The following is a 17,843-nucleotide window of genomic DNA, read 5'->3' as shown; positions in this document are numbered from 1 at the left end:
GGACTTCTGCAGTGCGGCACTCGGACCTCGTCGTCAGAGAGAAGGCACGCGGTCCAGATGAAGGTTGCACCGCTCCGGGCTGCTGCTGAAGTCGTCTGGGATCATCTCCGGACTGTGGCCGTGCTCATCTGTGCTCTCTGGAGACTCGTAGGGATAGTTTTCACCAATCTCCTCGTCCTCCTGCTCCTCTTTGATACTAGTGCAGCAAACATGCAAGAAAAAAAAACCATGATCAGAGATACAGTAAATATAATTTGACATGAATACACTGAATGGGTTCCAGTGCTGAGGGGGGTCAGTTGGTAGAGCTGTTGCTTCTCAGAGAGGTTTGCATGTTCTCTCCGTGCATGTATGGGTTTTCTCCGGGTTCTCCAGTTTCCTCCCACAGACCAAAAACATGCATGTTAGACTGATTGGTAACTCTAAATTGTCTCTAAGTGTGAGTGAGAGAGTGAATGGTTGTTTGTCTCGTTTGTCTCGATGTGTCTCTGTGATGGACTGGAGACCTGTCCAGGGTGTCCTCCACCTCTCACACAGTGACTGCTGGATATGAGCACCAGTGACTCCCGTGACGAACAGACAGGTGGGCGGGCGGATGGATGGATGCAGGAGTGGATGCATGGACGGGTGCATAGGTGGATGGATGGGTCCCAGTGCTAAACCTGGGTCACGTGGCATCGGCTCTTTGTGGTTCCAACAACATGTTGGTGCTAATTCTGAACCGTCTTTGCTGAGCCAGACCAAAAAAACTTTAGTCAGGAGCTGAAGGCGGGTTCACTGAGACCAACAACCAATCACATTGTTTGTTGGTAACATAAGTAAAAATAACAGGGGGGGGGGGGGGTTTAACCTGCAGTCATATTGCACTGAGCAGCAGGTCAGAGCACAGCGCTGCCTTCACCATCACTGTTTTCAGACGAGTTCATGAACGTTGCTTGAAGCAGATTTAAGGAGGTATCTGACCGAGCTGCAACTAGTTGGTGAACAGCATCTATGAGGGACTCTCCAGAACATCTCGCGATGGTTTTCAACTTTATCACATGAGCTACAGCGGCTCGCGCTCCTGTCCCAGGGTCGTCGTGGGCGTTTTTGGCACCTGGATGGGAGCTCTCCTCAGACAGGAAACATTCATGGTCTAACATCCACACTGATGATGACTACTGAGACACTGGGCCAAATCTGCCTGTGTTCCTGTGAGTGCAGTGTGGGCAGAGGTGGACAACAAAATAATGTGCACAGCCAAGAGTGAGGACATGCAAACTGCAAACACTAATATAATGGTCATTTCAATGTGGCTCTTTAGAACAGCCTCGTGGTTCGCTCGTCACTTTGTGGGAGACGCTTTGAATTTATGAGACTGCAACAAAAAAACTGGTAATTCGGACCCATGAACTTGCCTCCTGGCAGATGCCACCCAGTGAGACACCATCTTAATTATTTTTTTAATCTCCCCAGTTGGTGTTTTAAGAGTTTCTCCTACTGAAAAGCTGTGTGTAATTTCTGTTTGCAGCAACAATTTTAAATCCAACCAGGAAACGGAAACGAGCCAATCAAAAACATCGACAGTTGTTGAAAACAGATTTATAAAAACCTTTGCTGACATCAAGACATCTGTTTGCAAAAAGAGCGGCACAAACCCTGCAATGTGTCTCTTAGCACCGTGATCCTGTACAGAAACTAAGATGTGGCTCCCAGTTGGTTCTCTGGCTGTGGAAAACCAAACTGGTTCTTACTTTTTTTTTTTTTTTAAGAACCAGCTTTAGCCCCAGTCCTGGTCTAGCTCTGGAACGTGTTCGGTGTAAAAACCTTAAGAGAGGTCAGTAGATGCTTACAAAGCTTGAGGGGGGGACTGTGTTGCACTGCTGTCACTTTGGTATCCAGACCCGTTAGCCAGAGCTCCGTTCATCTGCTCCTGCAGAATGTGAGGCAGGGAGTGCAGGGGGATGCTGCCCATCGAGGCTGGGTTGAACACAGAGTCCAGACCAATACTCTGGGAAGAAAAAAATAAAAGCGACATTCTTTACTTTTATATTTATACCTGAGCAGTCAGCTTTGTCTTCCCACAGCTTCACAAATGACAGAGATGGAGAAATAAAGCTGAAAGCGTTACCTGCAGAGCAGAGCCAGCTAAGCTCTGGCGGTTCTGAGAGTTTTTCAGCAGAGATCTGTTCACACAGAAACACAACTTCAAGTTACGCCTCATACTGTTTTTTTACACCTGAATGGCAAAAACCAATGCATTTTTATATCCCAGTACGCTTCATATAAAAGAACACAATCTGATATTTGTCAGGCCCTGAACCTTTAACAGCAGTCTGGAAATATTCAAACATATTAAGAGTTTAGTGATGGTTCTTTTACAACATATTTTAAACCGATAATCACAGAAGAGTGATGACTTTTGAGAACATTCAATTAACCATTAAACAGTTGTCATAAAGTAAAACAGCATCTAGAAGCCTAAACTATTTGTGTGAAAATAAACATGCTGAACAGTTTATAGTTTTAGATGTGCAATGAATCTATGTGCTGAGCAACATGATCTTAAATATTAACTATTTATTCTAATACCATAGTGCCTGGCTATTCGACTAAACTGCTCAGGGGGCCACAGTTTCTGAAAGCCAACAGCTCGGGAGCCGGACATCCAGCGATTAAAGTCATTTTGTAAATAAACCAAAGTTTACAATGATCTGTTACCTTTTAAATGTGTTTATTTTATTGCTTTGAATCATAAAAGCAATAAACAGAACCCAAAACAAACCCAGAACGCAAAAAAAAAGTATGAAGTGGGCCGGATTGAAGTCACCCATGGGCCGGAAATGGCCCGCGGGTTGCCAGTTGAATAGCCCTGCCATAGTGCAACACATCAAAGGTGTGAAATAAAAGTAAATAACTTATTTTTAAGTTGGATTCAAATTCATTTAAACCATTTATGCTTTGTTACCCTCCAGGGGGTTGTTAGGTTAAAGCACCCGGTGAGTAAAAACAAAAAAACAGCCTTAAATGCAATAATTCAACAAGAATGGAAAAAAGGAAGCTTATCCTAAAATGATCAAAACAAGATGATCTTGTTTTAAATCTCATGCATGAAAGGTGGTAGGTGACATCAAGGAATCCTGGGCCTTTAACTTATTTAGGAACAAGTATATGATGGCTGTGTTTTCATATTTTGCTCTGGAAACTACAACAGACTCTTGACTTTGTTCAAAGTTGAACCTGATGATTTATTTAGCGGACGTCAACAGCGACCCGCCCTGCGCCTGCTCCATCTGAGAGAAATTAACTGTAAATCTTTCATGTTCTCTCAGCTTTTCAATCATATCACTGTCGTCACGTTTGAAAATGTCTAGACGACCTTCGATGTCCTGCATTTTATCGTGCAAACACAACAAGCACTCCACAATAAGCCCACGCTCCCAGTCTTTAAACTCCCAACTCTTGCTTACAGTAAACACCGTGTGTACTTGTGAGCGACAAGGTCAAGTACTTTGATGCGGAGCAGCTGACTTCTAGTAAGGTCTGAAAGAACGCCATGTTCTGCCTCCAATGTCCAACGTGTACGTACCCGTTCCCGGCAGCTTTCTGCGGCCGCCGTCTGTGAAACTCGATCTCGTCTACGGTCCACACGGCTCCTTTCACGTTCTCCAGACGCACGAAACATTTGTGCAGACTCAGATTGTGTCTGACGGCGTTCTGGAAGAGTCAAGGCACAAATTCCAGCTGAGCGTGTTGTGTCTCCTCAGCTCTATGATTCACGTGTTTGTATTCGTACCTTCCATGTAGCTGCATTGCGCCTAAAATATGCAAAGTTTCTAGTGAACCAGTTGTAGATTTCGTTTAACGTCAGCTGATTGCGAGGAGATTCAAAAATAGCCTGAAAGAGATGAAGGAAAAGGTAAAGGATGCAGATTCAAAATAAATTATTTGTTTGATTTTAATTGATATGAATGGAAAAAAAACTGTAAATGTATGCGCTTTATTTTGTTTTTAGGTTCAAGGGTTTTTTTGTCATTCGCATCACATGTGGTACATGAGGTGGAACAATATGTACACAAGTTCCCAGTTACACCCAAAAATATAAAATATAGAAAAACAAACAGTATACAAGGATCTAAGACAGAGCTATTCAACTGGTGGCCCGGGGGCCAAATCAGGCCCACAGGTGAGCTCAGTTCAGTCCACCAATGGGTTCATTTGTAAATAAAACTAGATTTTAAACCATAAAACAAACTTACTTAATGACAAGAACTGTTTGATGTCTGGCCCTTGAGCTCTTGGCTTTAAGTAACTGTGGTCCCCTGAGCAGTTTTGTTTAATAGCCCTGATCTAAGACATATGCTAAATGAATGCTAAATGCTAAATGGACTGTACTTATATAGCCTTTCTATCTTATCAAGATACTCAAAGCACTTTACAACAATATGTGCCTCATTTACCCATTCATACAGCACTCTACTAGATCTCTACAAAGCTAATTGAACAAATCATTCAAACGATTTGAATGATATGCTAAAATCTAAGATATACGCTAAACACTAATAATGTAAAATCATATGTTTATTAAACAGTAGCCCGAACATGAGTCTGTGGTGAGCAGATGGGTATGAATACAACAGGTGCTTCTGTATCTGGGTAATCAAATGTTTAAAAAGCATACGTTACCTGTCTTATGAGAGATGCATACGTGAAAGGAGGTCTAACTTCTGTGCTCAAGTAGAACTCCTTATTATCAATTATATCTGCAGACAGACATGATGCAAGTTTTGCACAACATCTTCACAATGTGCACGGACAATAACAAATTATAAGAATATAAAAAGTTACATCCAGGATCCAGTCATCGGTACCTTGGCTCACAGAGCGGCTGTATCGTCTCCGTACGGGGGTTCCAGTGAACATGCTATTGGGAGTGAGGACTGAGGGGGACTCGGAGAGTGGGGTCAAGGGTGTGGACGGTGCTGTGGCACTCTGGGAAAGGCTCATCGGGGGAGGGCCTTTAGCCAGTGTTCCAGGGGAGAAAGTTAAATTGGATGCCAGGTTCACCTGGAGGAAAAGAACAGCCACGTTGTAAAAGTGTCATTATTTAAAACTAGAAACAAAATAATTTTTTCACATGAAAGGGAATCCCCGCAGCGAGTCCTTACAGGCTGTACTGCAGGTTTGGGTTCAGAGGACTTCAGATGGGCCATCATGGCTTGCAGACGCTCTTTGTCTTTCTTCAGCTGTGTTGGAAGACCAAAATAGAAGGTGAGGTTGGTGAATTCACACTTCTTCGTTACATGACGCTCTGCGTGACATCTTCAGGGTTGTAATTATCTGAAGTCATCACTTCGAGTGTGAAAACACACCAGAGCTCCAAAAACGTCCACAATTACTTTGAGCAAGCTGCAGTTGTTCCAGCTGGCAGTTCAAAAAGAAGACTTGGTTTAACGTCAGCCAGCTGTTGTTCCTTGTATTGTTTTACCTGCAGTTCCAGCTGCTGAACAACTTGCATCTGTACGCGGCACTGTGCTGTACTCTTGTCATCAAGTGTATGGTCACTGTTCAAATGTCTGCAGACAAACGTACAAAAGAAAAGAATGAAAAAAAAAAGGCATTCATAATGTAAAAGCACAAGCAACAGACATTAATTTAGCACTTGATAAATGAGCCTAATAGTTAGAAATACAAAGTATTTTACAGCTAAATGCTTAAAATAAAATGTTACTCGCTTGAGGAATGCCTGAAAGTCTCCAAAAACCGTCTCACAGCCGGGCCATTTACACATGCCGTTTCCATACAGAGGATGGCTGTTCTGTGAGTTTTCATCCAGCGAGCCACTGAAAAACACACAACAGTCAGTTATTAAATAAAACTTTCAAGAACAACGTGTTATTATAAAAAGAGCCGAATGGAAGACAGAAGAGGGTAAATGTTAAACCTTTCTTTTCTCTTCAAAAGAGTGTGGTGACCGTTGGTGGCGGACTGACTGGAAGACTCTCTGCTGTCTCCAGACGAGAGGACGCTGCCATTCTCACAGCCTTAAATCACACAGACGCACATACATGGTTTTATTGTTACTGTGGGCAAAGCAGCAGATTCTGTCCAGTAAAGGACATAAACACATCAGTAGCCCCCTCTATGAATGTTGATATTTAAGGCAGGTCCAGCCAGAGGTCATAAGGCATCAGGTACAGTTCACTCGCGACCTCTACTATCTTGTTATAGTGTCTTGATTTTGAGCTTTTTAAGTTTCAGTAATAATTCTGTGTCCTTCCTGAGCTCAGGTTGAAACGGCTCAATCAAAAAAAACCTGCACAGAAAGTAAAAACGATCTGACAGGAAACCTTTTGAGTTCCTTTTTGTTCTGGGAGTAAAGAATTTTGGGGAGTTTTCGGATCCAAGTGGTCAAATGTATTTATAAAGCAGCTGTTACTAACGTGCTTAACAATAAGATCAAGGCAGTAATTCAGGAAAACAACAATAAGATGTCATTAAAAGCATCAAAAATAAAAACACAAAAACTATGAGGAACAATGAAATACTCAATCAAATCACAATCCAGTAAAAACATTTGATTGTTTCATTAAAACTAATAAATATATACACAATAATAAAAGAATAAAGCTGAAGTGGAGTCAGCTAATTTCAATTATGTTTCTAGTAACCACAAAAATTATCCACTACTTTTTAAGAATCAGAAATGATTACAGTAGTAATATTAAATTAATGCTATGTTAACATAAATTTCAATCCATGTAGATTTCTTCTCATAAAGGACATCTAATGTAGATTAAACCTGCTGTGTCAGCAAGTCTTTTATTGGTAGTTCACTGCTCTTGGAGGCCTCCTGCAGGCCTGGAGGACCTAAATAATTCTTATACTTCTTCATGCCTGCTTTGTAAAGTAAATCTTTAGCACCTTTAAATAATGTCCCCGATGTGAATATGAACGTTTGTAGCTTTCGAGGCGAGGGTTTTTCTGGACTGGAATTGAACAGGGAATGTGAATACATCCTAATGTTTTTGGTGCAAGATATTCAAGTGGGTAGGAGTTACACTGTGTAGAAGAATAAAAGTTGTTTTTTTCTTGTCCGTGGAGGCGCAGAGTGATGGATCCTGGTGAGTGGAGGGCACAGTTTTATCCACCACCAGGTGCAATGGTGGAGCCACTGTTTACTCAAAGTGTAAACCCTGGTGAAGTATCGGGGCTGCCGTGTTGCTCAAATAGTCTATAGAGTACTCAACACTAGAGATGCTTTTCAGCTGTAAAAAACCCTCAAAAACCCTTTTTCACAATAATTTCCACAGGTTGTGGCATTAAAAAAAAATGTACCCAGAAAGCAACCCCAGTAGAATAAACACTCCGAGTTGAATATTATACTCTTTCTTGCCATGAACAGACTTTTCCAGTTTCACTGATTGTGGAGCCCACTCAGCCATCAGAGTTTGTGGTGCGCGCTGTGCCTCCCCAGCTGGTGAAGGCAGCCGTGAACAGCTTTGCCTCTTAAATTTTATGATAGCATCAAGGGTGGACTTAGTTCTTCCTCACAGCTTTTCCTTTTTGACTTTTAGTTTAATAAATACTGGTGCGGTGGAATTTGTTGTGTGCACCTGAGGTTGAAGTTGAATATTAGAACGTGGAAAGGATTTTTTCAGCTTCTCCCTTCTGCAGGGGCCGCCACAGCGAGTGAACACGCATAGACAACGTGGTAATTGTTGCATGGTGGCTTCGCTTACAGACAACCTTGGCTCAAACCTGCAGCCTCAGGAATATGAGACCAAAGCACTGACCACCAAGCTACTGCGGCACAAAAACCTGGTAACGATTAAATCATTTTTAAAGTTCTAGTACGTGAAACCAAAAAAAAAAACATTGAAAAAGGGTGAACTTTTTGTTTCTCGACTGTGCGTTCTACTTATAAAGAAAAATGTGAACTACTCCTGTAATAACATACAAGTCAGTGCATACCTGGAGCTACGGTGGGGCTGGTAGGAAGCACAGACAGCAGGCCTTGCCTCTGCAGGTTGAGCAGATGTTGCTGCTGCACCTGAAGGAGCTGCTGCTGAATGGCGATCTGCTGGGCTGTCAGCTGCAAGCAAAGACCACACAGTTAACTGTGTAAGACACTTTTCATTGCCGTCACATTTTCTGTAGAAAAAAAACAACAATGAAATCAACAACAAAATCCAGCATTTTCTGAACCTTCCACCTGCGTGCGTGATGTGTAGTTTTCATTTAATAATCAAATCGATTCACAGATAATTTAAACCTAAACACATCTAAATATTTATCCTAATGCAAAACAGATGAACTCTGCTACATAATGATCATTAATGTCAACATGACGTCTTTATGCTCGATAAAAGTATTAAGAGTAAGAGAATTAAGGTTACCTCTTGACTAACCATCCCAGCATTCTTCTGTTGCAGCAGCTGCATGTTGATCTGTTCTTGCTGATTCTTAAAGACCTCTTGAATCTGTTGCTGCAGACATAATGTTGCGTTTATGCAAACAAAGGCTTTGTAATCAGCGCAGCATTAAGCAAACCCTTGACACGCTTTACCTGGTGTAACATGAGTGCCTTCTGCTGCTGGAGCAGCGCTTGGATCTGCTGAGGACTGAGAACCTGCTGCTGCTGCGGCGTCTGCTGCATCTGCTGCGGAGCCTCTGCTGGTGGGGTCATCACAGGCAGTGACACTGGAACCTTCAGCATGGACACAAAGAAACATTCATGAAGATATCTCATGACACGAGTCACTCTTTTGAGCTTAGATACACAAGTTTTGGGTGTCTGAAGTCTTTACCACTTATAAACTCTGGGACAACAAATCTATTGCACAGTTTTGAACCTCTTGGGTTTGAAAGCATCTAATTTAGTGAGCAACTTCAAATTGCATTTAATTAAAAAATAAAATCACTTCTCGAGCTTAATGTATTGACCTCCTGGTCGTGTTTCAGGTTCAGCATTTTAAAAACCTTGACCAGTTCAACATACGACTCTCACAATAACTTAATTCTTTGTAACATTGTTCAGACTGATTAGGGATGCACAATGTTGGATTTTTGGCCAATATCCAATATGTTCAAGCTTAGTTGGCTGATAACTGATACAATATATTTTTCCTAGACCTACTTACAGAGACTACCGGTACATTATTCTGAAATGTCTTTATCAGTTTAGCCTGCTACCAAATGCAGATGCCAAAAAGGGGCTGAAAATGATGTAACACTTCAACTTGGATTATGTTTAATGTCAAATTTATTCACGACATTTTCTCTTTCTAACACAATGACAACACTCGAACGGTGCATATTTGTAAATGTATGCGTATAACGTCATCACGTTGTGCTGGCGATGCAGGCATCCTGCAGGCTTGTCATACAAAAACTGCGCCTTTTATATCGGTGAGTTATTTTGATGGAATGGCCGACGTCCGATATTCAACTTTATCGCTAATATCGGCGGATAATGATACCATGCTGATAATATTGTGCATCCCTGAGACTGTTACCACCAAGTATCCTTGACTAAACTGCAGAAAAAGGAAATGTAAGTAACTGAGTGTGCTGTTGGGAAGAGTCAAGCTCTCTTCCTGGATTAGAATTTTAGTAATTTGTGTGTATATTAAGATGTTTTATGGTTTTACTACTGTCATAATTGAATCATTGTCGAGAAAAAATGCCTATTTGATAAAAAAAAAAACCATAAAACATCTTCACTGACATAGTGAAGTCAGATTTCTACAAAGTAATGTCAATTAAATAAAAATGTGTAATATCAAATACTGTAAGTGACTGCACAGGTTTCATTCCATTTACTTTATTTTTACAGGTTAGTCCTGTTCAGACACAATTGTCTTATGAGCAAGAGAGCCCCGTTATCCACAAAAGAAACAATGAAATTAATACAATCAATAAAAGACAGTATGAAATATACATTTAAATTGTTTAAACATAAGCTGCACTGACATAAAAGTAACGGTAATAATCAGAAAACTCAGAAACAGGAGCACATGTTTGATAATGAAGTGACTGTCTCAGTTCAACTCAGAGCAAAGTTTATTGAAACACACAACTGACAGGAGGGCTACAAAAGGATTTACAAGGCCTTTAAACATCCCCAGGATCTATGAAAAATGCAGGAAATATGGGACATGTGTAAATCTACCAAGAGCAGGCCGTCCTCACAAACTGAGTGGCCATGCACAAAGGAGAACAGTGAGAGACCACCGGACACCCGTGACTGCTTTGAAGGAGTTGTAACTTCAGCAGCTGAGATGGGAGAGATTGATTTATGAGCAACAAAACCATAAAACACTGAGGGGGTGAATACGTTTGGCTTTGTTTATGAAAACATATACCCCACAGAAAAAAAAGGAAAGGCTTGAATCAAGAATCCCTCAGAATCTCTCAATCCCCCCCCCCCCCCCCCCCGTATCAGAGGGCTTTGCTAGTGGAGACCTGCTGTATTGTGACCAAAACATTCTGTGTATCTCTTAATGAGCAACAGACATGAAGAGTGTGGCACTTTGGTTCTTCTGGGTGTGAATATGTCCTCTTCAAAGGGATAGTTCAACCTTTTAGAAGGACAGTTCTGTGGTAAAGTTATGAATATTTAATATTTTACTTGTTGTAAATGGTTCTTTGAATGACCTCAGTTCAGAAAAGTAGTTTGACAGAAGTGATTAGCTCATACAGTAAGACTGTAAACAGCCAGGACCAAACTGGCTGTTTCAAAAGAAATCCAGTCTTCAGAAATGGTTTCATATTTGTAATATTTTACATCTCTCTAAATTTATTGCATGCAATTCTGTAGTTAATTGCAAGTAGTGGCATTTCTGCTGCAGCTTGGGGTCAGAATAACCATGTTATGCTAAACTGACAGAGAAATAGTAGTTTATACAATAGCAATCCCATAAGAAGAAGATTGGAGTTTTTCTAAGATGCTATAATCATCTTTGGAACTGGGTCTGCTCGGACCAGAACGATGTGCTAATAATGACAGAAATATGAAAATCCAACCTGAAGTGACTGCAAGCTGCACGGAGCGCAACAGTTTGCTGCTGCTGCTATCTGCATATGCAAAACTGCAAGGAATGGTTCAAAACTGGTAATGTTGAAGAGGTGATGGTTCAAAAAACAGCATTAGCAAGAACTGCTCTTAAACTTTATTTAAAGACAACAGCAATCCCCTTTGGTATTACCGTAGTACTTGGCATTATCAGAACTTAGTTGTAGGCGTGTTTGCACAGAAAAGCAGGTGAACTGCAATTATGTTATTTTCGCTTTTTCCAGAATAATTTATAAATGTGGTCAAATGGTGAGGAACTCTTGAAAGAAAACAACAGAGCTCTTGTGCATGGAAGAGACAGCAGGGAGGCACCGGCATCTCTTTATGCGCCGTCTGTCAGAAGCAGCAGAATTATCTTTGTGTGTAAAGTTGCAGTGTGAATATGAAACATGTCTGGATGCAGTAAGGGAACTGCACAGAGATGGTCCAAGGGGGGGGGGGGGGGACTTTCTCAGAGTTCTGTGCTGCAGTGTCTCGTTAAAATGTCCATAGCAAAAAAAACAAAAAACTTGTAAATTGTGAGCAAGATTTATTTGCTTCCCACAAAGTATAAAACCAGTTTAATCTGTGGATGTTTAAAGAATTATCTACAACCAGTAATATATGAATTATTATTTACTTTTCCACCAAACCTCACTTCGTACTGGCTAAACCATCCATCCTCCACTCATTATCTTTTACTCGCTTCGGAGTCACTGGTGCCCATGTCCAGCCATCACTGAGCGAGAGGCAGGGGACACCCTGGACAAGTCCATCACAGGGACACATATAGAGACAAACAAGCATTCACTCTCTCACTCACACCTAGGGACAATGTAGAGATATCAATCAGCCTAACATGCATGTTTTCGGTCTGTGGGAGGAAACTGGAGTACCTGGAGAAAACCCACGCATGCACGGAGAGAACATGCAAACTCCACCCAGAAAGGCCCCTGGCTGGGATTTGAACTGGCGACCTGCTCGCTGAGAGGCAGCAGCTTTACCAACTGTGCCAGCGTGCCGTCCCCGTCTGAACTAGTTCTTTATAAATCAAATGTATGTGCATCACATTTATCAGTACATGCAAACACAACAGTGCACGTCAAAAATTGTCAGATATTTTTACAACATTCCACAAACCACAAGAGGATTTCAGGCGGGATTTTCAGTGTGACAGAAGTGTAACTCTGTTCCAAAATAATTTAACCCAAAGTTCAATTAAAACTAAAATAAATAAGTCCAAAAAAAGATCTCACATAAAACAGAATAATATTAGGGAATTTTAAGCATATGCACCTACATACTTCCCTGCTCTCACACTCCAGAGACTGTTTGGTGAGTTAAGGCTCCCACAGACTCGAGCGTACTTCAGTCCGCGGAGGTCAACCAGATTAGAGTCGAAGCGGACGCCCGCAGGGCATGTCTGCGCAAAGATCAATTTTTAGGACCGCGTAGGCGTACTCGGTTTCGCACAATAAACTGCCCGGCGACGGACTGTTTGTATGTGACACCAATGTATTAAATTCCCCTTCTTCATCTCTGATCTGGTTTAATGGCCTTTTCTTTTCTTTTTTTTCCAAGAGGCAAGTGATCTCTTCCTCTTCCGTGGACACCATGACTGAAATGGTGAGAAATGAAGGAATTTGTCATGAGCGAATTAAAATCAGGCCCAGCATGGCTGAGGGAGGGTCTGGAGGTTTCCTGGTGGGCCTGTCTGATGTGTGGGCTGCAGGGCCAGCGCTCCCTTTTTTTTTTTTAGAACTTTTCATTAACAACATATATGCAATCTCTCGTTTTTTTGTTGCGACCTGTCAATCAAGCCAGTAGGCGTGTCAGCAAATGACCATTCAGCGAACTCAATTAGTCCCGAAGGTAAACGCCCCTTGCCTGCGGAGCTGGTCTGCAGCCGCTCAGGGTGGATGGTCGAGTATGAAGTCTCAACCGTCTGCGGACAGAGCGCAGTTTCTGTACGGCTCACAGTCCGCCCGAGTCTGTGGAAGCCTTTAGACTACAGGTTAAAGCATTATTATTTATAAAATAAAAACCCTAGTCTAGTTATGTCACAGGTTGTTTCATGAGAAGTTTTTTCTTGTCGTTGCCACACTTACTCAATGGAAAATTGCTGGGTTACTTGCAATAATAGTGTCTTGACCCTAAAGATGACGTAAAGCCTTCAAAAATTATCCTGTTGTGAGTGGGTGAAACATAATTTTGAATGCACTTCTTTTCCTCATAAAATAAACTACAAATAACTTTCAAAATTAACAAGTTGACTGTTTTTCAATAACTTACGTATCAGTGAACGATGGAATGATATAACTATAATAACTTCTCACAACTCCAGCTGACATCGTCTACAACAAACAAGTTACATAGAACTGAGTCAGACCCCACAAACATTGCAGGTTTAAAATCAACTTATTTAGCAATTAAAACAACTACTTTGGTTTTACTGGTGCCAGTCTGTTGAACTGTCATTGTCGCTACAGTAGTATGATGCTCGGAGAAAAAAATAAAAAACTTATAATTAAAAAAAAAAAAAGGTACTGGTTATTATTTTTATTTTTTATTATCAGTTTCACAAACATAACTGACTCTGCTGTCATGTCAGCTAAAAGTAGAAGCTGAAAAACAAAAACAACAAAACACTGAACGGCTTGAGGGAATTCTAGCTTCAGCAAAACAACAACAACAAGTACGAGAAAAACAACAACAGCTTCTGCTGCACACACACACACACACCCCTCCCCCTCCTCCACTCACTGTCAGCTTCACAGCTCAAGAAATGTTTATGGTAAACATAAACAGAGAAATCAAAATGGCACAGAGACATAAATTATGAATAAAAAAAGCATACAGGGCTTGTTTACGAAAACGGAGCAAGAGATTCGTATTTTAATTAAGGTCTGAACCACAAACAAACATTTCTCTCTGAGGCAGAGTCTGTTTTGAACCGAGTAAACAAACTGACAGAGAATTTCACACAGGCTCTGGGCTAACAATAACAGTGGATTGCCTATTTTTTGTTGTTTTTATGAAACCCTGGGCTGCACAATGGCCACCAAAGCGATGAAAACGGGTCTATCCCTCACAGTTGCCCCCCCCCCCTGTTTTTCTGTGGACACCATCAACACAACAACAGCCTCTGCCTAATCCCCGTTGCTATAGCAGCCAGCAAGTCCAAACATCTTCTGTTGTTGTTATTGTTGAAAGTCATACCAGTGAGCAACTGAGTGTAAACACAGATCTGTTCCCGCAAGACTGGTCTTGTGAACTCTTGAGAGAGATGACTGGCAGCAAACTGAAATGCTGAAAACTTGCAGGAGACAAAAGTAATACGCCTCCATTACAAGAAATGATGCTTGATAATATGCAATCATCAAAATGGATCAACAAGGACTAACTTTTACAAAATCGCTAGCACTGACGGTGAGTTTATGTAAAATAAAAAGTAAAATTAATAAACCCTGCAACCAAAGGAATGCGACATCTCTCATGCAGGGACAACATGCAATTTAAACGAGTAAAGACAACAGCAATTCTGAATAGTCCCGCAAATAAAAAAATGTCAGACAACCTGATGGTCTTCATTAAAACGTTTCTCTGCAACGAAACGACAAATAAGGCTCAGCAACTGTAACAAAAATCTTACACAGCCTTCCAAACCCACATGATGTGAAACAAAACTAACAATATACCACTGATCCCTCCACCCAGCAGGAGCTGTGCTCCCCCCATCCGCTTTCTAAACCATGGCACCACATCCCCCAGTGCCTGAGTGAGAAACGGAGACAAGCCAATGGAGAAGACATATTTTCCATTTAAAAAGACCAAACAATGTATAGCTCAGTATCTGCTGCAGCGGTGAGTCACATGATTATTTACCGGTGATGTGCCAGAATCCTGACAGCAAACTTTGTGGTGCTTTACGTAACGGATGAGCAGAGCAGTCATTTAAATGCAACAGAACCACTCGCACGTTGGTCAAGGAAAAGCAGCTGTCATTTGAAATGAACACTGAACATGCTCCCAAATAAAGAACCAGAACTGCACTAAGCTAAAAAAAAAAAAAAAACTAATGTGAGAAACACAACTTGATTCACAGCAACAACTTACAATTATTACTTCAGTTCAATTCATTTTAGTTATATAGCACCAAGTCACAACAGATGTCGTCTCAGGGCACTGAAGAGAAACATTCACATATAAAAATAAGAAGTTAACACTATTAGGTCATATGTCAATTTACCAGCTCTCATTGTATTTTTTTAAGGTACATGAAAAATGCATATTTTGTTTTTATTCAAATCTAAACCTTGATGTGCTGAACAGACACATCTGGAGAGGACTAACCCTGGGTGCCTCTGCAGGAGGAGTCTGGCTACTCTTCAGTCGACTCTCATTCTCAGTAGGGTTTCTGCTCTCTGCCTGACTTGTTTGTGTGGTGTGGCCTGCTGGTTCTGACCGAGACTCATGCATCTGGACTTCACTGACCTGCAAAAACAAACAGAAACGGCATTAATAGAAAGCAGCTGAGGGGAGCACTAGAATATGACTTTTAGAAAACAGGGTGGTTGCTTCTAAAATGAATATTCCTTATTGAAAAGCTGCCACAGAATTAAGAAGTGCACAGTTATAGCTCTACTCACTAATACAAACATGCTCCTCTAGCAGGGAGAGAGGAAGATGTTAAGTCTATTTGTTGAATAACCAAGTGCTGCCATGACTACTGTAAACACAGGGGCCCTGGGTCCGTGTTTATGTGCAAACATATCTTCCTTCTGGAACAATTTACCATTAACCAGGTGGTGCGATAAACGGCTGTGGCAGGTAGTACAATGCACAAGTAGGCTTTTATGTATACAGCTTGGGAGTGTTTGCGTAAAAAGCTCAGCAGCATAAACAAAGGTAAATAAAGCAGGCAAACAAGTAGTGCAAGGAGAGGGAAAGCTACATAGGGAACCTGAATTAAAGCGGGCCACAAAGCCTCAATGAAAATGTCAGTATTTTCAGCACAGTCACATGCTGAGAATAATCTTTTAATCAAAACGATCTCATATGCCGGACTGAGGGCCAACAGTTAGAAAACATCAGATTAAACTGTATATACTAAGATCAAATCCCGACTAAAATAGTACCAACAAGTGGTGGAGATTAAACAACTGTTGAAAATGATGAATGATGACTGCGGAATTACAGGTTCTGTCTAGCTCCAGTAATTCAAGCATGAGACATCATTTATATGGTTGAAAAACTCCAGTAACTAAAACCTGTCTGTTAGACGCAGGCAGCTGCTGGTGAAGTCCCACTGTTTACTTTAGCTCTCGGGATCAGGATTAGTTTGGAAGACAAAGGGCAGAGTTTCCTGGAGACATTTTTGAACAAGCTGGTCATGAGAACATAAATGAAAACTGTGTTAACACTTATTGGTTTCATTATAAAGCAGAGCCTATCCAGCTGTTGTGTTATTTATAAAGTCTATGATGAATGGAAAGAGTACTTGTAAAAACACCTTAAAGCAATGCAGAAAACTTAGTTAATCCATGCAAATATAATCCGATCAAGTGTTACCTTGCATTCAATCAAACCTGTCCAAATATTTGTCAGTTTGTCATAAGTGAACTATTGCTTGATTCAGTGGACTGCTCATTCTCTAATAAGCATTAAAGGCACTGGATAGACGAACAGTGGATTTGGCCAAGTAACATTGACTGTTGTGATCTGTTGTTTTCTGCCTGAACTGCGTTTCCGGTGCAAATGGATTTTAATTTTTTTTAAATCACGCGTTCCATCTAAATCCGTGAAGTGCACCTCCTGACCCCTCCAACCCGCAACACCTGCAATGACGAAGCTAAACTTCTGAATGGACACTAATTGATTCTACATCAACTATCTTATAGCAGCCTTATTATGTTTAAGTTCCGGCGACGCGAGGTGACCCGATCCGATATCCGTTAACGCCACCGCAGTCTGAGATTTCCGTTGAGGACTTCAGCCATTAGCTTACATAAGCTACACAACCAGAATAAATAAATACATAAATAAATCTAAAGGGAAAGTATACAGACAATTTAGTCTCATATATCCATGTTAACGTCACAAAAAGACAGTATTTTTTTTAACTCCAAATACGGATAGAGTCCACGTTAACTGCAGCTACAACAAAGCTACTAGCAGTCCTGAAGCTAGCTCATTAGAAACGTCTCTCTTACCCCTCTCTGGACTCTCGGTGATAGTAAAATAATCTGTTGTTAAATTATATATTCGTTCAATAGGTGTCGGAGGACTGTTGAATTATTACTTACTCACAAAATTAAGAACGAGCGGACAGTCTTTGACTCTGGGTGGTGTCGCTACAAGATCCCTCGCTGCTTTGCCTTCCTCGGTATCAAGCTAGCCACAAGTTGCTAACAGAGGGCGTGGCTTAGGTAAAAGTAAACAATGGTGACGTCATGTTAACACGAGGACTGCTTCAGATCCGCCTGAAATTTGACGCAGTAACATCAGTAAAAGACCACCTATCTGTTACTGTTTAAATATAAAAACTGTCTTTTCTAAAAATAAAAATAAATAAAAAGTGTATGAGCAGTATGCAGAAATTATATTACATTTATTTTTTTTTGTTAGCGTTATAAGCATATTTAGTGATATTTAACATCGAAGCCAAAATAAAATGTACATTCACGAGCATGTATTTATTTATTTTTATTTTAACGCCACCAAACAAAACCAAAGTCACATGATTTAATTAAAACAAAGGAGAAATGCAGACAATCTAACATAAAATAAAGCAAACTCTTAAAAATGA

The 17,843-nt window shown here is 40.9% G+C and overlaps 1 protein-coding gene across 1 annotated transcript; it reads right to left on the bottom strand.

The window, feature by feature from the left end:
- Positions 1 to 20: 20 nt before the first annotated feature.
- On the bottom strand, positions 21 to 17,430 carry LOC119416823 (forkhead box protein P1-B). Its single transcript, XM_037684008.1, has 16 exons — positions 17,341 to 17,430; positions 15,389 to 15,529; positions 8,549 to 8,689; positions 8,379 to 8,468; positions 7,954 to 8,074; positions 5,924 to 6,023; positions 5,715 to 5,822; positions 5,468 to 5,555; positions 5,148 to 5,225; positions 4,851 to 5,046; positions 4,666 to 4,742; positions 3,776 to 3,877; positions 3,569 to 3,696; positions 2,111 to 2,165; positions 1,833 to 1,990; positions 21 to 196 (listed from the first exon to the last, which is right to left on the bottom strand). The coding sequence occupies exons 2-16, from the start codon at positions 15,512 to 15,514 to the stop codon at positions 34 to 36; spliced, it is 1,731 nt and encodes a 576-aa protein (XP_037539936.1). The 5' UTR covers positions 15,515 to 15,529; positions 17,341 to 17,430; the 3' UTR covers positions 21 to 33.
- Between the last annotated feature and the right edge of the window lie 413 nt (positions 17,431 to 17,843).

This window comes from Nematolebias whitei, chromosome 11 (genome assembly GCF_014905685.2).
Source record: "Nematolebias whitei isolate Nwh7 chromosome 11, NemWhi1, whole genome shotgun sequence".
In the NCBI taxonomy this organism is placed as follows: Eukaryota; Metazoa; Chordata; class Actinopteri; order Cyprinodontiformes; family Rivulidae; genus Nematolebias; species Nematolebias whitei.
This window is presented reverse-complemented; position numbering and strand designations above follow the sequence as displayed.

Excerpts from the sequence above, each read along its gene's own strand:
- LOC119416823 (XM_037684008.1), bottom strand. The coding sequence starts at position 15,514 with ATGCATGAGTCTCGGTCAGAACCAGCAGGCCACACCACACAAACAAGT. Across the intron at positions 3,878-4,665 it reads ATGCATCTCTCATAAGACAG|GCTATTTTTGAATCTCCTCG; the intron begins GTAACGTATGCT and ends CATCTCTTTCAG. Across the intron at positions 197-1,832 it reads CAGTCCCCCCCTCAAGCTTT|TATCAAAGAGGAGCAGGAGG; the intron begins GTAAGCATCTAC and ends TTGCTGCACTAG.